This window comes from Neopelma chrysocephalum, unplaced genomic scaffold (assembly GCF_003984885.1).
Source record: "Neopelma chrysocephalum unplaced genomic scaffold, ASM398488v2 Primary Assembly neopelma1_43, whole genome shotgun sequence".
NCBI classification, from domain to species: Eukaryota; Metazoa; Chordata; class Aves; order Passeriformes; family Pipridae; genus Neopelma; species Neopelma chrysocephalum.
The window spans coordinates 5694973-5714147 of record NW_020897702.1 but is presented as its reverse complement, the minus strand read 5'-3'; the positions used below and the strand labels follow the sequence as shown (position 1 = coordinate 5714147).

Sequence of the window (19175 nt, the reverse complement as noted above, 5' to 3'; positions counted from 1 at the left end):
AGCTACATATTTGAATTATTTAAACTATGAGAGTGACATTCAGGAGCTGTCAAAGCTCAGGACACTGATTAACAAGAACAGAAGCCAGAACATTCAGCAGAAACTCACTCTGTCACTCAAAGGACAAAATAATTACCAAAATTTCTAAGACCAACCTCTCCTAAAGTTGGCCCATATTAGCTTTCCAACACAGAACTGGTGGTGTTTTGCAAGTTTACTTAGCTCTTGAAAAGTAGACAACAGGCTTTTAAGAAAAGTAACCATAAAATCCTGAGATCACTTTACACATCCCTACATACACACTGGACAGTTTAGGCAATCATTTCTAATCATCTGTGTATTCTTTATTCAGGAGTGCAAAGAGCACCACAATCCTGCAACCTCAAACCTTCCTCCCACTTCAATTATCTAGAAACTTTAAAGCTGTCAGAATGGTTCTTCCCTCATGGTTTTCAAAGTCATGAGATGAATATTACTGTCATGAGTTGTCAGAAATAGAACAAGAGAATTAGCATTGATAATTTAGTAGGTGACAAATGAGAGGAAACAAATGTACATACAGCAAAGTGTAACACATTCATGATTTTCTTTGGGACCAATTAACATTAGAATTGGCTTGCATACTCAATCATAATTCCATTGCTCATGAAAATGGGGATCTTATCTAATGAAAGCCAACAGGACACTTTTTTGATTTAATAAATAAGTACATTCTGAACTACAGCACAGAACAATCATTTTGTCAAATACTAACACCAGCAACAATATGAGACTCAGGGGCATAAATATTTAAGGAGTATTCCAGATGTTCATTTTGTGAGCCGTATTATTAATGTCTCCTCCAAATGATGACGGAAGACCAAAAGCATCTAAGCTATGGCCTTACAACTCAGACTGCTAAGACACCTTCACCTATCTCTTCTCAGTACTTACCTGATGAAGTGACACTAGCAATTAGCAACAGGTACTCTTCACAAGTCACTTCTTTCCTTCCCTTATCCAGCCTCCTGTTTGCAGTTCATTAAACCCCTTCCAACACCCGAGCAGGCACACTCTAGTCAAAGGGTATGTTCATTCCAGAATATGTAGTGTCTGTTCTCAAAGCGATGCTTGTGGGCTCATGTCCTTACCCTTGCATACTACACAGTAGCAATGCAGATGGAAAAACAGGGGAGTTTGCTGTTGCTGGGGGGTTGTTTAAAGAACAACCATTTTCTCATCTTGTTTACTTCTTTACTGAGTTCCCAACTGTTATCGCTACAGCTCCAATATTGCTCAAGGTACTGAAAGCAACAGTTTGTGCCACTATCACCTAACAAAGTTGGTGAGGTTGGGCAGAAGCCCTCCAGTCAGTATTCAGATACTGGGCAACAACTGCACACACCTTTCACACCTAAAAGCAAGCAAAATCATGATGTAGTAGCTATGAGATGGCAAGAGCCTCTGTGGAAATAGAGAGCCACAGACATTGGTGTTGCTGGATTTCCTAAGTTTCTGCTCATGCTACACTGCTTTATAGATATCTCCGCAGAACGGGACATCTGATGAAAGTATAGTAGAAAAGTTGACAGATTTTACAGCAATTGAGACATTTTTCTTGGTTTTCCTATTGCCTGAAACGCCACCTACAAGGGCATCAACTCATTGGTCACTCAGATGAAAAGCTGCAGGATCTAAGTCTATGTTTGGAAGAGTATTACTCCACTGAAACAACATTCTAGCACCATCACCTCAAGTAGTATTGCAGAAATGGTCAGTAACACAAGAGAAAAAAGAAACAATGCTAAGGCAGCCCAATGACAGATGTGGTCCCAGCCTTATGCTACACACCACTCTGGAGATGCTTGTTTTGTTGTGCTTACATCTGTAAGAGAAATTAAGTGACCACTTCTACTGTCCAACCATTATTTCTAAGTACGGAAGTACTTACAACTGCTTGGAATTATTTAACATCTAAAATGCTGGTGAATTGCTTCTTCCTGATGCAAGTCTTGTTAATATGGCATTAAACCCATTCAAAGGCAGAGTCACTGTCACCTGTAGAAAAGTTCTATTAAACAACAAAAAAGTTCCCAAAGCATAGTCATAAAAAAGTATTTCTGAAACACCACACATTTCAATTACAAATATTTCAAGGCAGGCCCCTCAGTAGAGAATTAAATATGCTGCCATAACAGTTATAGATTTCTCTGCTACTCTTATATTCAAAGCCAAACACGGCAATCTGCTGTACAAACTAGCTAGTGTAAAAACACTAGGTGAATGATAACACCACATTTTGTTATTAAAAAAAAATGTCACTTCTACGTAAGCCTTAACATTTAGTTCTCTCACAAAACATCAATAAAAACAGGTCCTTTAAGGAACATTTGAAAACCTGAGACAGGCAATCAACAGTTCAGATCTCATAAATGAAGTCATGAGTTCAACTGCCCTCAAAACAACATTTACTTCCACTGAAAATAAGTTCTGCTTGCTCTCGACATACTGACATCCCAGTCAGTATGAAGGAAGATAATAAGATCTGTCAGTCTCTGGAAAAACTTTTAACAAACAAGGCTTTTTCTTAAAGAGTTGTTTGATTTGATTCTGCTAGCTTTACCAAGTCTCTCGAGGGGTATATTTTTCTCCACTGTGCCAGTGGCCTGATAGAAACACTGTAACAGTGGAAGACTTAACCCCATCACAAGATACCATCTCTCCCTCTTAATGCAAAATGGAGCCAGGTTTACTACAGTTTCATTTTAAGAGATTACCCCTGAGAATCAAGTTCAACTACAGTTTATGCCTAAAGCCCAGTAAATGAATATACAGTGTATCTTAAGTATATTTAAAAAAAAAAAAAAAGAATGGCAAAATGCAGCTGAAATATTAAGTCCCACAAATTTATGCAATGTTAAGGATAGCAACACAACTCCTCCTAGAGTGGTTAAATATCATACCACTAAGTTAAACACCCAGATCCCCCTCCCAATTAACATTTTTGTTTGAAGACTAACTATTTAATTTGAAATTTCCTCTTGCTATGCCAATTACATTTTAAAACTTTTTCCTGTGAAGTTTAAGTGCACTATCTTATTTTACACACAAAGTACTATCAAAAACAACCCAGAGTAGGAAAAAAAAATGTTTTTCTTGCCTCAGTACCAAACACCTGGCAAGTAAATGGAAGGTTCCTGCAAAGCCTTAAAGGTTATTAAAAGCATTCCTCCTTTTCCCTGGGGACTTAAAACTCAGTTATTTTCATTCCTCCTTTTAAGCCTATGAAATTACATCATCTTTTCCCCTTTGATTTATACTTTATAGTATTTTTTCCGCATTGTTCCTCAATTTGCTAATTCAGTAATAAATAAAACTCCTGTTGGCTCCCATAATGAAATAACAAGAGAGGAAATGCCCAGTATTGCATGTTTCTTTAAAAAACAGGATCATTCATTATCTTAATTACATATATTCTGTGTATAATTTTAATAATTTGCAATTTATTATTTGTTTCAGCTACATAGGTCTTTGACTTAACTTGTCAAATCTTTGAGAAATAAACTAGCAAACTGCCTTGGAAGGATCTCTACCAAAGCACTGTGATAGAGTACAAAAGTAAGAGCTTTCTATTTGCTCATAGTTTATTAACTTCCCCACAAATAGAGCATAAGTCTACATTCGGGGTCAATGCCCTTCCTGGGCACTTGGTGCTCTCTAAGCCCAAGGTAACTTTACACCAACCCTCTTACTGGCCCTACATCTGGGCCTGTTGCATTCAAAAGATTGCTGCAATTATGTTAGCTCCCCCTTGTAAAACACTATTGTTCACTCCCGTGAAACAGCTGCAAGAGTAAGACCCTCCGCTCTAACACTTAATGCCCTTTCCCTTTAGGCCCCTCCCCAAATTTAAAAGAAATTATCAATCAGTAGTAGCAAAATAATTGGTATTAAAAACCCAGTTTAACAAAGTCATTGCAGTTGACAACCATTCAGAACAGGACTAGGAGAAGGACAAAAAGCATTGCCTGGAAAAAAAGAGACACCTGTCCCCAGTCGCAGAAGCCTAGAATTACCCACATTAGAAGAGACTGCTGGAAATGCCCCTGGCTAAAGCAGGATCAGCTAGAGCAGGTTTTCCAGCACCACGTCATCCAGTTGAATTTTCCATGTCTCAAAGAACAGAGACTCCACAACCCCTCTGGGAAACCTATTCCAGTGCTGGACCACACCCCCAGTAAAACAATAGGGTTTTGCTTGTGTTGAGACAGACATCGATGTGGTTTAATTTGTCTGCTGCATCTTGTCCTGTCATTGAGTGCTACAGAGATGAGCCTGCCTCCTGCATCTTCATTCACTCTTATTATACATTCATACAAATTGACACACTGAGTATCAGAGAGTACAAACTGATACCCTCTGAGCCTTCTCTAGGCTGAACACTTCCAGTTCTCTCAGCCTCTCCTCGTATGAAAGATGCTCTAGCCCCTTTATTACCTTTGTGGTTCCTGCACTGGACTCCATTTAAATGGACATCATTAAACCTGTTTGCATCTTCTATTAAAGATCCCAGAACAGGACACAGCATTCCAGATGTGACCTCACCAATGCCAAGTGGAGAAGGAGGATCACCTCCTTCAGTCTTTGGCAATGCTCTTTACACTGCAGCCCAGGATACTGCTCATCTTTTTTTTGCCACTAGGATTCATGCTGGTTCATGGTCAGCTTGTCCACCCAGACCTGAAGATCCTTCTGGACAAAGGTGCTTTCTAGCTTAGCAACACCCACAATTTACTGGTGCAAGGTGCTGTAACTCCCAAGGCACAAGACTTCGTATCTCCACTTCTTGAGCATCTTAAGATTTCTCTGCTCAATTCTTCAGCCTGTCAAGGTCCCTCAGCATGGCAGCACAGCCACTGGTATATTAGCCACTCCTCACAGCTTTGTATCATCTATAAGCTTGCTGAGGGCATCCTCCATCTCATCATCAGGTCATTAATGAAGATGCTGAACAGCGCTAGCCCCAGTACTGTGCCCTGCAGTACAGTAGTCCAGGAGACATGTGGAAAGAAGCTAGTCAGACAGAAGCCCATGGGTTTATCTACTTCAGGTGCATGGATAGCAATTGCTTTTGCCATGTCATACTTATATGAGAGTACACACATAAAGATAAGTAAGGTTGCAAAACAGTAGTACAAGGTCTCCATACAGTCATTCCCCACAGAGCAGGTCTTGCTTTTAGGATGCAGATAGAACCTCCTGTCTGCCTAAATCAACAGTTCCTTCTAGGTCACAGTTCTCCCGAGATACCAGGAACAAGCACAAATACATATACAGTCTTCAAAGCTGCATGATCTTTCCAAGTTAAAAATTATGCAGCCCTCCTGCCATAAAGTAAAGCAGGTCAACTTTTGGTTTTCATTTTCATATTTCTAGGAAGGCTCTTATTTCCTCCTTCTGAAGTAGTCATGACATAGGACCACATCTGTGTACAGCTAAATCCACAAAAGGCAATAAATTCTGCTGTGACATAGTAAAGCAAGCATAAGTCTAACATTTAAATAGGGCAAATTGCACTGTTACCCACAGGCTCACATAATATAAAATTTTAAGTCAAGACAAATTCATCCAGTGACTTTCTCTAGAGCTGAACTGAACAGTAACACAGACTTTTTGCTTACAAATGACTACATCCATACTGCTCCTCATCAGTGTCTACTATAATCAGGCAATCAGGCACAATGTTTTCTCATGATCTTTCATCAGTTCATAAAAGAAATCGAACTCAATTGGGACTGACTGTGGCAGAAGGAACTGCATTATTAGATAACAATTTTAGTGGAGGACTTGCTTCCTCCTTCACAGGAGCAAGGAAGACACTAATAAGCAAGCTGCTTAGTAGCAGGGTGCACAGTAAGTTGAACTTCACAGGCTTCACACCCATTTTGTTACTTGAAAAAGTCACAGAAATTTCTTACCTGCAACAAATGACTGCTTTACAGGAGAGTGCCAAGTCTAGAAAGCTCTGCCTGACTTCAAATGAAAGGGCATACTTCAGTGTGTGGCCATCAATAATCAGGGCAATATCATTTTCCTTGCCCAGTGACTCCCCCAAACTGGTACAATGTTGAGTCAGAGAGGCTCTTGTTGCCTGAAGAATAAACAGAAAGAAATCATGTTTCTTCATAATACAAGAATAGTGCATCCAAACTACAGCAAGGCATCTCCAGACTATGCAACAGAGTTCAGTATACATGCACGCAAATCAGCAGAGACATGAGTTTGTGTTTTTACAGGACCTCGTGCATAAATACTGATTTGTCACAAATCACCAAAAGTTGCCTCCGCTTGCTCAGGAAACCGTGTCTTGTTTCAGTGCAGACTCCAGCATCTCCATTACACAGTCCTGCACGATGCATGTGCCCACAGTACTTGGCATACATCCTTTTCAACTGCAGCCCAAATGAATTAACTTTCCTGGGCCAAACAGGTGGGAGGAGAATCAGGCCACTTTCACACAAAGGGGAGAGAAAAGTGGGGGGGAGGGAAAGAGGGGAAGTTGCTTTGCAATTCATTTTCTCTCACCCCACTCACTGATACAGTAGTCAAAACAAACTCACTCTGATTCACAAGAAAACTAGCCCCAAACTGGAAAAAAATTGACAGATTAAGTTAATGAGTATGACAGACTGCCCAATTCAGCCCTTTCAGACTCAGACTACCTTTTGCACCTTCTTCACTACAAGAATGACTGTATTATTCCCTGTTTCTCCATTAAAATGTGAGGGATTAGATTTATGATTTCATGACTGTACCTGAAAATTTAACTCAAAGCAGATGACTGTGCTTAAACCATTAGAGACCAGTCCTGGGAAAAACAACGGTATGTCTTCAGGGGAAAAAGCTGTTTTATCTAGTTCAACACTACTATGCAGTGACAACATTCACAGAAATCCCAAGATGGTATAAGGGATACAGTTTCAGTAATGTTATCAATAATAAAATTTTACTCCAAGAATCCCCACCCCTGGAAACTTGGAGTGTCATTTCTTTGTCTTTACTGCTTCCTCTCAGTGTTGCTCAAACATTTTTCTTGCTCTCAAATGCAGAATTAGCCCCCATCCTTTTCCTGAAGGCACCCACAGGATTAAAAGCATCACTGACTATTTGAAACCAAGGGAGTCAGTCCCTGCCCTTATTTCCTGTCTAGCACTTTGGGCACTTCAGGGGAAACACCCTCATTTTTCACCTGACCCAAAGAAGTATGAAGGGCCACAGCCCAACCACTCTCTCCCACAGAGGCAGAGGAGAACCCTGAAGGCAAGTTTAGGAGGGTTATTCAATAACCATCACCTGTTGCTCAAAAGAAAAAGCCACATGGCAACAGCAAGACTTATAAAAGATAATGTTGCTCATCAGATGAGATTACTAGTATGTCCATAGCTTATTATCAGTGCTATGCACAAGCCTCATCCAATTCATGCCCTGGTCATGGAACTTATTCATCTTATATATGATTAGTAACAAGGTTAATAATACCTCAAAAGGCTATAAATTAAGGATTACAAATTCAGCACTTAATCTAACCAGCACTTTGTAAAACTCTTAATATACTCATCCATACACAGGGCTAAATTACAACCTAATAGTTTATACAGTAAAAAAGCATGAATTATTATTTCTGTTTCTTCCAACTACTTACAAATGCTATGTTTTAATAACAAAAACAAACTACTGCTCCTGTAGGCTACAGCAATTAAGAAGAATAAACTAGATCTCAAACTCCCTGGGTATACATATAATGAAGACTTCCTAAGTAAGCAGAGGAACAAACATTCGGAAACCATGGGCAACTATATCCTTCTGTGGGCAACTCATTACTGGTAATTAGAGTAGAAATCCCTACTTTGATACCTAGCTCTTACTCTGTGTTTGACATCAAGGGATAAGTTTCTTCAAGTCACATCAAGCAAAACTAAGTCAATCCTTTACTAAAACAAGTATGGTGGAGCAGAAATCACAGTAATCTTAAGAAAGTATCTGGATAAACTCAGGCCTGTGGAATACCCCTGCCTTTTTACTGAGTACCCATCAAGTATAAATGGAAAATCTGTCAGGAGTTCTGACAAAAACAGAGTATTAGAAGCAAATATTACAAGCATCTCACTTTGCCATAATAAACTTTGTTTTCCTTCCCTCAAGATTTTCTTTAGACATACAGAGCATCCAGCTGCTCTGGGGAAGCCTGGAAAGGTCCCTGTCAATCAGACCTTATTGTACTGGCATATCAATTTCCAACAAATACTAAAAATACATAGTTTTAAGTAAAAGTCAGAAGGTGCAAAAACTGAAAAGTCCATTGGTTTTGTAGCCGTGATTCAGTGGGCTATTCCAATAAATATGGACACTTCATTAGCCAGTAGAGGACACGCGCACCTGCTTAAGTTGTCTGTTCAATCAGAGCAACATGATCAGTTTAGAGCTTCACAATGGCTTAAAAACTCGTAAGACCACTGAGCTTCAGGGCACAAACACAAAAAAAAAAAAAGATCAACCGCTGAACTCAAACTGGAGAAGATAAGGAAATTAGGTTTTATTTTTATTCTACTTTTGCACATTTGACATGATTGGGGGCCTTGTTTCTAAAAGTATGAACAAGTCTGACACGCATTTAAGGGAAATTGTTATGGTCTCTGTGCTTGAGTTAAATTCAAGACATGGTGCTATATTCCATAATCAACCTATCTCACCTGCTTTTCCTGTTTGTTTTTCCATTTCCATTTTAACAAGTCACAACCACAAATACAAACCTTGAACAGAGCATTTACTTGCATTACTGCCTTAAAATAAACTGTCAGATGTTATTGTTCTCTGTGTGCATAGTTTCCATCCAGAACACCAAGTAACATTATTAGTACCCTATTATAAATCTTCATACCATAGTATAATTTGTTGACAGGCAGAAAACAAAAACATCCTGAAGCAGAATTTGTGTGGTCTTTTCTCTGGACTGCACTCTCAGGATCTTTAACAAACCTTCTGATGGCATGCCTGTTTAATCTCACTTTCTAAAATCTCAGAAAAAAACCCTGCTGAGCCCAACTTTGAATCTGAATTACGAAACTGACTAACAAAGTTTGGGATTTCCCAGGCTATTATTTTGTAGGTTGACAGAGCAAATACTAATACTTTTCACATGATGCTTAAAGTCAATTGGAAAGTCAATGCAATCAGAGTGAACTTAATCAGAGCTCTGACGACTTCACAAAAAACAAGAGCAGACTCCTCATACTGTAATAAAAAACATTAGGAACATTACTATATAGGCTATATAACTTAATCTTTAGCGGGATTTTTTGTGTGTGCCTTGGGGTGGGTTTTTTTGTAGTTGCTGGGTTTTTTGTTTAGTGGAGACTGCCCAACCCCTCCCACGAGAGCTTGCAAAGTGTGCACACTACAGCAAGAAATGTTGGTGTGTGAGGCAATTCAATATCCAACACAGAACCCCAGTATCAGACAGTTGCCAGGAAAAAAAACCCAAGAAACAAAAAACCAAAAACCAAACAAAACTAAGTCAGTAGGACTTGCAAAAACTGGGTGCAAAAGACTCCAGCAGGATAACAGCCATTCCCTAAGCTGACCTTACAAAAAAGCTGATACCCAGAGAAGAACTGGACAATTATTATAAGATGATCAGCTCCAAACCACCTCTTCTCCTTCCTCCCCCGCATTTCCCAAGGAAGGCTCACAAAGTCGCTGAGATGATAGTGAGAGAGAAACAACAGAAATCTGGGCAGCCACTACACTCAGGTTTCGTCTTAAGCATACAGTGATACGTGGCCCACAAGGCAAAAGATCTTGGGAAGAGAACATGGCAAGTAGCATCATGTAGGCAAGAAGGCCTCTTCAGCTGAAGAGAGTCACTCACCCCTGGATCTGTGACCTCTAATAGACATATCCCCATAAGGCCAAAATCAGCCTTACATTCTGGCCTTCCTGTGCATCTACATTTCATTCACCCTCCTTGCGTGGCCATTCCTCCATCTCAGAAGACCTAACATGATTCTCACAGAACAAGCTCCTGCAGTAAGAAATATTAGCTTATCGTTAAACTAATTTCTAAGTTTAAGTCAACTGTATACACTACTTACTTCTATATTTATCTAAAAAGTACTGCTAGCTACAGCAGTTTAAAGAATTTTCCAAGTTAACTTCTTCCATCATCCTATAATTAATTTCCAAACCACTAAGTCTGATACGAGATTTAAATTGCACAATCTGCTAACTCATTGAAGTGCACTGCAGTGCCAGTTCAACTTATTTTAACAATCCAAGGATTTACTTTTTATGGCTTCTGTTTTCCTTCCTATGCGTTGATAATCTGAATAGTAACATGTAACCAATTTTTTTTACTGTGCTAAAAGAAGTGGTTTCAACTCAAAATATCAGCCATGCCCCCTGCTCCCCAGTGTTAAATGAAATTAAATGGAAAATCTTCCAAGGAGAGCTTAAGAATTAAGCAAGGACTCCACTGCATAACCGCATTCAAGATAACACTAGCCAACCCTACTTCATGGAAGATTTTCCACTACATATTAATTGCAACCTAAAAGCTTCACCACATGTTAGGTCAAGGCTTTGACTTCAATCTGCCTAGTTACTGTGCTAGAGAGATCTGTCAAGACATGCAGCAGAAGCAAATTTACAAGAGAACAGGAATAATCAACATAAAGGCAAGAAAAAAACTAATGTTTAAATCAAAGCTGGCAAAACACTGTGCAACACCTGTTGGGCAGAAGAGTCACTGGAAGTGCTTTCCACAATAAACAGAACATGTGCAAGAGCTAACCTTGAAACTTGTCTCGAAATCAAGAAAGAAATACCACTTCCTGAACTGATCCTCACTTTTACCAATCTTCTAAGTTTGGTACCAAACATGACTAGGACAGCAAACTACTTCAATTTCCAAAAGCAAATAGGCAAATTACAAAGACCTAGTTATAAGGAAGGGTGCAAAGTATATTGCCACAAAGCCTAGTGAAGATGACTTCATGTGTACAGCGAGAGTCCAGCTGCAGGACTTGTTCTCATTTTCCTCTGCTCCCTCTTTTTTGTGATTCCCACAATTGATCAGTCTTCAAGCAGTTGGTTTTTTAACTGCTTCTGTGTACTTTCAGAATTAGGCTGTGGATGGAAATACCAATTCAAACAAAGTTGTGCTTGCTAGGTGCACTGTGTCAGCTGCTTACATGAACTGATAAAAAAGCCATGGCTTATGGCCAACTAACTGGAAACTCAAAAATATCAGCAGAATTGGAAATATCAAGTTACTAATACAGGCATATGCATGGTCTAATACAATCAACCTTACAATGACATGGACCTCCACATTCAACTTACAAAAACTTGCAGAGAAGCATTTGCATACTTTCTCAAACAATAAGGCAATTCTTAAGAGCATCCACGAATCTACTCTGGCTTTCTTATACCCTTAAAGCCATATGACAATACTAAAAACAAAAAACAAAACAAAATCAAACTTGACAGCGGTATGGACATTATTCTTGGTACGTAGTGCGACAGATGAGGCAATACATGTTGAACAGAGCAGGTTATATTCCAGTGCCATCCTTTCCTGCCTTCTGCCTTTGTCACTACAGCACAACACTTAACTCACATTCAGCTTATGACCCATCTACTCCTTTTCTGCTCCCTATCTTGTGTGGTTGACTGTGCAATAACATGATCTTGCACATTTCCTTTTATTCTATAGCTTCTTTTAGACGATACCAGAATAAAGGACTAGAAATGCAGGAACATGCCATGCCATGCTCATACAAGTACTGAGTGACATGAGGAGCTTGGAAGTGTCTCATAAGATGACCCTATCTGAAAGAGCAGCAGTAATACTGAGACTTGTGAGCTATGGGATTACAGCAGAAAACCCAAGAGGACAAAATACACTAAGATGACTCATGGAAAAGAAAGTTATGTACCAAAATTCCTCAATAATATGCAAGGAAAAACTATACAGCGCCATATGAAAATCCATCACCTCTAAGGTTCCTGTAAAGCCAGAAGTAGAAATATTAGCAGGGAGGTTGGGTTTTTTACTAACTCACTGAAAACAGCACTATGGAGGGAGACTTCTGAAAATTACACATTTCTAAAACTGAATTTTAAGAGTACCTCCATTCCTTAGCTTTACAGGAAGAGGAGACTATAAGGACACTCTCTAGAGTTGAGAGTCAAGAGAATCTTTGAAAGATGAACAGTAATGGAATGTCAATAGTTCACTGCTTCACATTTTGAAAGAAATAGTATGAGCATCTCCCAGTTTAGGAAGCCTTTAAAATACAGGATGCACTGCAAATTCAACCTGTACACACAAAACCATTCAGCAAATGGATCATGGAAGATCAGATCCCAGATGAATACCTTCAATTTACTCTTTTAAGTAAGATAAAAATTTAAGAAAAAAAACAAGCAGACTCATCAATAGCTGTTGCTCAGTACTACTGCAGTGCTTAGCCTGTGTCACATGCTGATTTCAAGAGATACATAAGAGCACATAGTGTGACTGCTCCAATGACACTTCACACTAATCAGCACTAACTTGATTTTATAAGTCCCAATCAATTACTTGACTTCATCACTTTGAAGTAATTCTCCAAAGAAAGACTGACAGGAATAACCAAGCGCCCCATATTCCCTCTCTAATATAAAGCAAGCATGCTTTTGACAGAACTTCAGCCTGAACTAATTATAAGACATTTGATCTCAGATTCCAGTGACAGAAATGCCAAAATAGCTTAATATTCTCCGAGCCTGGTGGGAACAGGACCATGTATGTACAATCATTGGAAAATAGTCTATTCTAAACCATTTCTGCAGGTGCCATGTAGAAAACCTGCCATTTCTAAATCGTTCCCAACAAGATTACTCACAAAGCCCCTGGAAGAGTCAATTGAACTCTGAGTAGTATGAGTGGGTAATTCTTCCAAAAGATGTTATTATGGCCTTCCCACGAGAGTCTGAAGTTGATCAAGCAGCATCTGCATTTCTCTTATGGAAGTATTTAATAAGCCCAGATACTACAGTTACACAACGCTAGCAATATGCCATCTGTTCATCTAAACCCATTTGTGATACTAAGCTCACTGTGGTGTTTAAAGAATCACAACATATAAAATACTAAGCAAATATTGTTAAACAGAAAGTGCAAATATCACTAAAAACATAAGGCAAGACAAGAACCCATTCCTAAAATATGCCAACCAAATGACTCACTGATTCTACACAGCAAAACTTGCTTTTTTAATAGCACCATGATTCTGCTTGATAAATAGTATCTCCTACCATGCCAAGAAAAACATTGTATGGAGGACCCAGAGATATTAGATAGCCTCATTCAGATCATTTTCATAGCTTTGAATTTAACTTCAACCTGAAATTCCTTCACAGTTAGCCAAGTAATTTAAAACGTTTATATACCAAGAGTTCTTAATCTGCATAGCAAGTCTCAGGTTATCACATATTGAGACCAAATCTTGCCTTGATATTAGATAAACAGATCATATCAATATTTTTGTCTCCAGGGGCAGCTGAAAGTCCAGATGAATTCGACCATCAAGAGCTATAAAACGTGCTGTAGATGATTACTCTAGGATGTTTTCAGTTCTGTAACAAATTGAAAATGCAGGAGCCAGGGAACTTGGTTAATAATAATAATAATAATGGCCAGTCTTCGCGAACGAAGATCTGGGGAAAGGTCTTTTACCTTTCCAGCCTGCGCAATGGATTTTTTAGGTGAGACACAGCCTGCGCTGAACTGAGTCCACCCTTTAATCCTAAGGTTCATCTGCCGGGGCCAAGCAAGCTTGGACAATGGCAGTGAGGTCCTCAGGACGTAGGTTTGTTTAGAGTGACCTTCTCATAGATGGATGGCCTCACAGGGCTAACGGGTTCCATCTGCCCGGCAGACCGAGGAATCGAACCCGGGTTGCAGCAGTGAGAGTCCTGCATGCTAACCACTAGGCCACCAGGGGTCTCGACTTGGTTAAATAGGGAAGAAAATATACCCTGAAGGAAAATCTATCCCTATCATCAGTACGTCAACCTCCAAGCATGTTCCACATAGTTTAAAAAGAAAAATGGAACAAACCTTTTTACAAGCTTTATCTGATCACAGAAAAATCATCTCCAAATGTCTCAGTCAGATATACCATCTCAAACACATATCCTGTATAAAGTGTTGCAGGTACTTCAAGATCACGGTAGGGAGGAGCATCAAACAGCTGACCACCTGAAGACTATGTGGTTAAATGCTCAAACAAACTTAAAGCTTGGTTATCTGATGGCTGCATGCTAAATTGAAGCTCTCAGTAAAGAGAAGCAGTGCCTGTATTAAGGAGAGTTGGGGGCTTCAGGGGGAGAAGGAATGAAGAACTAGGAGGAAAGAGAGGCTTTTGCCAAATTAAGTAAAACTGATTTGTTCAAGATTACACTAACTAGACATCTCCCATCTTGCAGATTAAATATCATGGCAGTGTGTGCTGCCAGGAATGGTGGTACTAGTGTTTTAGCCTTCTGAAACAAAATCTGCAGTTTCCTGCAGTGTTAATTTTTCCTCAGATTAAAGAGAAAGCTGCTGATTATAGCACTGGCATCTTAAAAATGTGAATCTTGACTTTAAGCCTTCACTAAAATACTGATTTCTTAAAAAAAAAAAAAAAGAAATCAAGGAAAGTGTCAAAAGTCTCAGCATTCTCAGACCAAAGAACTCACATCCTAAGTAGTTATCCAGTACGACATGGTTGCCAAAGGCACCATCTTGAAAGCCATGAGCCTTTTGCAATCCTTTGAGTTCTCAGAGGGCAAAGCTTGCAGCATAAGAAACAATGGCAGAAACAAGTGAAGTCAAAGAGACAATTCATCAAATGTTCTTCAAATGCTATGAAAGACAATACCACATTTTTTCAGTGTGACCAAGGATTTCAAAGAATACAGACAAAACCCTGTTCTTTTCACACTAATAACAGCATTAGGCTTATTACATGACTTTCATTTACTCCACAACTGCTCTATGTAGGTCAATCTGTGCATTGCTTTCAATACATATTAGATGTTTGACTACAGAACAGTTTTAAAAAAAAGCTTGTTCTGGACACTTGCACACCTGCATGATTACTAAAAGTAACTGTACTTTGCAAAGAGGAAGCAGTCTGTAAGTTTTGCTAACAAGCTAGAATGATTCAGTGTCTTTATATTTTTATATTTCAGCTTTATGAAATTAATTCATTCAACAGAATAGGCTTTTTATTTCCCTTTACTTTTGTCAAAAAAGTCCCAATTACTTTTCCTCTTTCAAATATAACAGTCAACCCCCTTTTCCACAGCAGAAGCAAGCTCTTGTTTAGACCCCCAAGGAAGTTACATTTCTGCAAAGTAATTTCTCAAAGATAAAAATCAACCTTTCAGATCAAGAAAACACTACAACCTTCTGCTTTAGATTATGATGATGTCAGATTCTCTGTTACAGTGTCTGAACCACATGCTTCTGTGTTTTGTTAATACACTCAGATGCCCACAAACAGCTAAGGACTGTTCAGTCAAGAAAATGACTCTGGTGTGTGGACATAAAAGTCAGCCTGTAATAAGCCCTCAAAGTAAAAAAAAAAAAAAAAAAAAAAAGCACGGGAGGGGAGTTATGATGCTATATAAGGCATCATAGAATGGTTTGGGTTGGAATAGACTTTAAAGATCCTCTAGTTCCAACCCCCAGGTGGCTCAGAACTCCATCGGGCCTGGCCTTGAACACTTCCAGAGATGGGGCATCCACAACTTCTCTGGACAAACTGTTGCAGTGCCTTACCACCCTCACAGTAAAGAATTTTTTCTTAATATCTAATGTAAACCTACTCATTCAGTTTGAAGCCATTCCCCCTTGTCCTGTCACTGCATGCTCTTGTAGGAGGTCCCTCTCCATCTTTCTTGCAGGCTCCCCTCAGGGAGGCCACAATTAGGTCACCCCTAATAGAGCGATAGAGTGCTTTAAAGAACTAGATCTCTGCTACAGACGCTTTTTCATATGTTTATGTCCCTATCTGTGTATGGGGTTTTTTATATACATGAAGCAGTGCATACATATATTATGATTGATATATATAAAATATAGCCATCCTGATTCAATGGAATTAGAACAAACTTTCCTTAGAGAAATAACAGCCAACAACGCAGCCAAGGCTACACTAAAGGAGTTTTATCATTGCTAGCAACTAAGGAATCCATGTTGACATTAATGTATAAAAGACTGAACACTAGTCAAAATTAAATAGAGACTAGATGACAGAACTTGTCTTTTCTCCAAAACAATACCATGTACAGGAAATACAATATTGAGTAGATTGATTTGTACAACATGCTTTTCTAATGTTGCACTTACCTTGTTGGTACAGATATAAGCATGTTTCAGAAATGCACTAAGAAAAAAATTTCATATTTTCAAGTCATATTACATAGGTAGTCTGGAAAAGAAAGTTTTGGTTTTACCTTTTCACCTAAAGTAATATCAATTTGTAAGACATCACAATAAAGTTGGAAGGACGGAATTTTCCTCTCAACAGACCAATAAAATTTAAATAGGGCTAGGGAAAGCTATAGCTTCAATTATTTTTAGTCTTCCACTCTCAATTTCCTCTCCAAAATCCCCCTTGAAAAAACCCCAACCACTATTTGCATCTGTGCAGTTAATAGTTCAGTTGCATGCTAGTGTAAGTAACAGAGGCCATACCACTGTCAGTTCATAGCCAAAGTTATTCCCGCACTTAAGTAAAAGGAAACTGCTTTGAGAATTAAGCCAAACAGCAAACTATAAACTCTAAGCTACTCAAGACAGACTCAGACACGCAACAAGCCAACTTGTCATGTTAGTCCTCCTTTCAAGTGCTTGTGTACTATCAAATCTGCTTCTCCAGGCGAAGCAGAGCAAGTTCCAGAGTGAGTGATTAGCACAGGCAAGCTCTGTAATAAAACTGACTTTTAAGAAGCAGATTGCTTTTAACCCAAGTTGTTTGCTTAAAGCTCTGGTTTTGATTTAGACACAATACAGGTATTGAACAGAAATATGAGAGAACTTACAGTTCTTGAAATACCCTTTGAGATTTTACTTCTACCTTTACAGCATGACAAGCATCAGAAGTTACTCATGCTCCTTGGACTATGTATTTTTCCTTTTTACCCATGGTTCACCAGGCAAATAAAGCAACACACAAAGGTGTTGCCAGGAGGATCTGATATAAGCTGTACTCCCATGACCTTATCTCTTCCTCAATAGCCTCCCAGAAATGGGGAACATGCACACTCATTGATTCCATCCAACTGGGATCACTTTGACTTCTTAAAGAATTAGGTCAGGCTTCCCACCCTTTGGCAGCTGCTCAGGAGTAGGCAGGCTATCTCAGACACTTCATTCCTGGCCTCAGTCCCATCTGTGCCCTCTCAGGACTTCTAACAAAACAAGAGCCCAGCAAGCAGACAGCAAGGCAGCCTTCTCCTGCCTGAGCCAGCTCCTTCAGTAAGCAACTACAAATAAGGCACTTAAGCCTGACCATGCTTCTGTTTAAGACAAAACAGCACCCAAATTGCCCCACAAGGGCAGATAAAAGATGTGGAACACCCTGAACAAGGAAAACACCAAGGATGTCCTAAAGGACAAGGGCCTGGACACTCCCACACCTGGGAAACACAGACTGTCAGAGGAAGAAGTGGAGATGGTAACACTGGAACAGCAAAGATGTAGGGAAACTGAATTTTCCCTCATGTCTCAAAACTAAAAGTGAGAGCTCTATAGCTTTTCATCCAAGCAAGAGGATAGTAGCAGATCTAAAAACGTTAACCTTGTACTACAGCTTTTTAAATCCATAAATTACAGTGTGAAAGTACAGGTACACACAGGAAAAGAGAGAAATGCTACTGGGTAACACAAGCAAGATACCAGGAAACATTGCTGCTAGGTCAGCAGAGATCTTTACTATCTGAACAGTTCTAGACCTATAGATCAAATAACTCTCATTCAGTAATTGAAGGAAAGTGATAGGAGAGCTATCCAAAACACTAGCACTGGCACAACACACAAATTAAGAAAACTAAAGAAGTCAGTGTCATAATATCAAGATTGCAGAAATCCAGATAGCTATATACTTGTCCAGCTGATACGAGACCCATAACAGAACTATCTGCAAAGCATTAGATCATTAAATGAGAAAAGCATGGCAGAATTACCCAAACAGTTGTATGCAAGCCAGCCTGTTGAATCTACTTACTTGTTTCACTCAAATAAAATTAGTCAGGATGCAAACTCTTCCGTTGCAGTTTGATTACCAAATTAGTACTACACAACAATAACATCAGATAAATACCATAAGATTGTCCAGTTTTAACAACTTTGTCAGAAAAGGTGTACAAACAGATTTTCTAATAGAGTTCTACCAAGATCAACTCATGCTTGATGTTATTTACCTTCAAAACACCAAAAGAAATGCAAGTTTTCTGTCTTGCAATCCAGGTTTAGCAGATTAGAGTGACAAAAGGATAAAAATTGCTGCCCAAAGAAGTTGTGGAAGCTGCATCCCCAGACATATTCAAGGCCAGGTTGGATGGGGCCCTGAGCAACCTGATGTAGGGAATGGCACCCTTGCCCATGGCAGAAGGGGTTGAAACTAGATCATCTTTAAGATCCCTTCCAACTCAGACAATTCTACGAAAAATAAAGAGGTCTGAAAAAGAAAATATAAGCAAGCTTTGTTAGAGCAATTCATATTACTTCAACTGGCAGCACACGTGTGAGCAAACTGGATGTGGCACAGATCCAAACCCACCCTCCTGTCTTTAGTTCCACCCTTTCAACAGAGCACAAGGCAGGCAGCTCCTCCAGCCCATCCATTGCCATATGGTACATGACAACCAGCAGCAAGGTACAACCTCCACTCACGTCCTGAAGTCTCAGAATGGGTACCTGAGTGTATGGACCAGCTCACCACAGGTAGTCCACAAGCTACAATACAATGGTCACTTTTTATACTGATTTTTACTTCAATTCCAAGTCAAATTAATTTAATCTATTTTATAAAAAGGGTTTCCTACTATACCACAGCTTCAATTGGTCAGAAGAGAGTGGGTTTAATGATAAAACTAAA

General features: G+C 39.3%; 1 protein-coding gene across 6 annotated transcripts in view; it reads right to left on the bottom strand.

Annotated features, from left to right (window-relative positions):
* ATP8A2 (ATPase phospholipid transporting 8A2) overlaps positions 1–19175 on the bottom strand; it is a 329286-nt gene that overhangs the window by 203196 nt on the left and 106915 nt on the right. For all 6 annotated transcript variants that reach the window (XM_027677856.1, XM_027677860.1, XM_027677858.1 and 3 more), the window contains one exon: positions 5958–6130. In XM_027677856.1, the coding sequence (XP_027533657.1) occupies positions 5958–6130 (173 nt within the window). The remainder of the gene's footprint in view (positions 1–5957; positions 6131–19175) is intronic.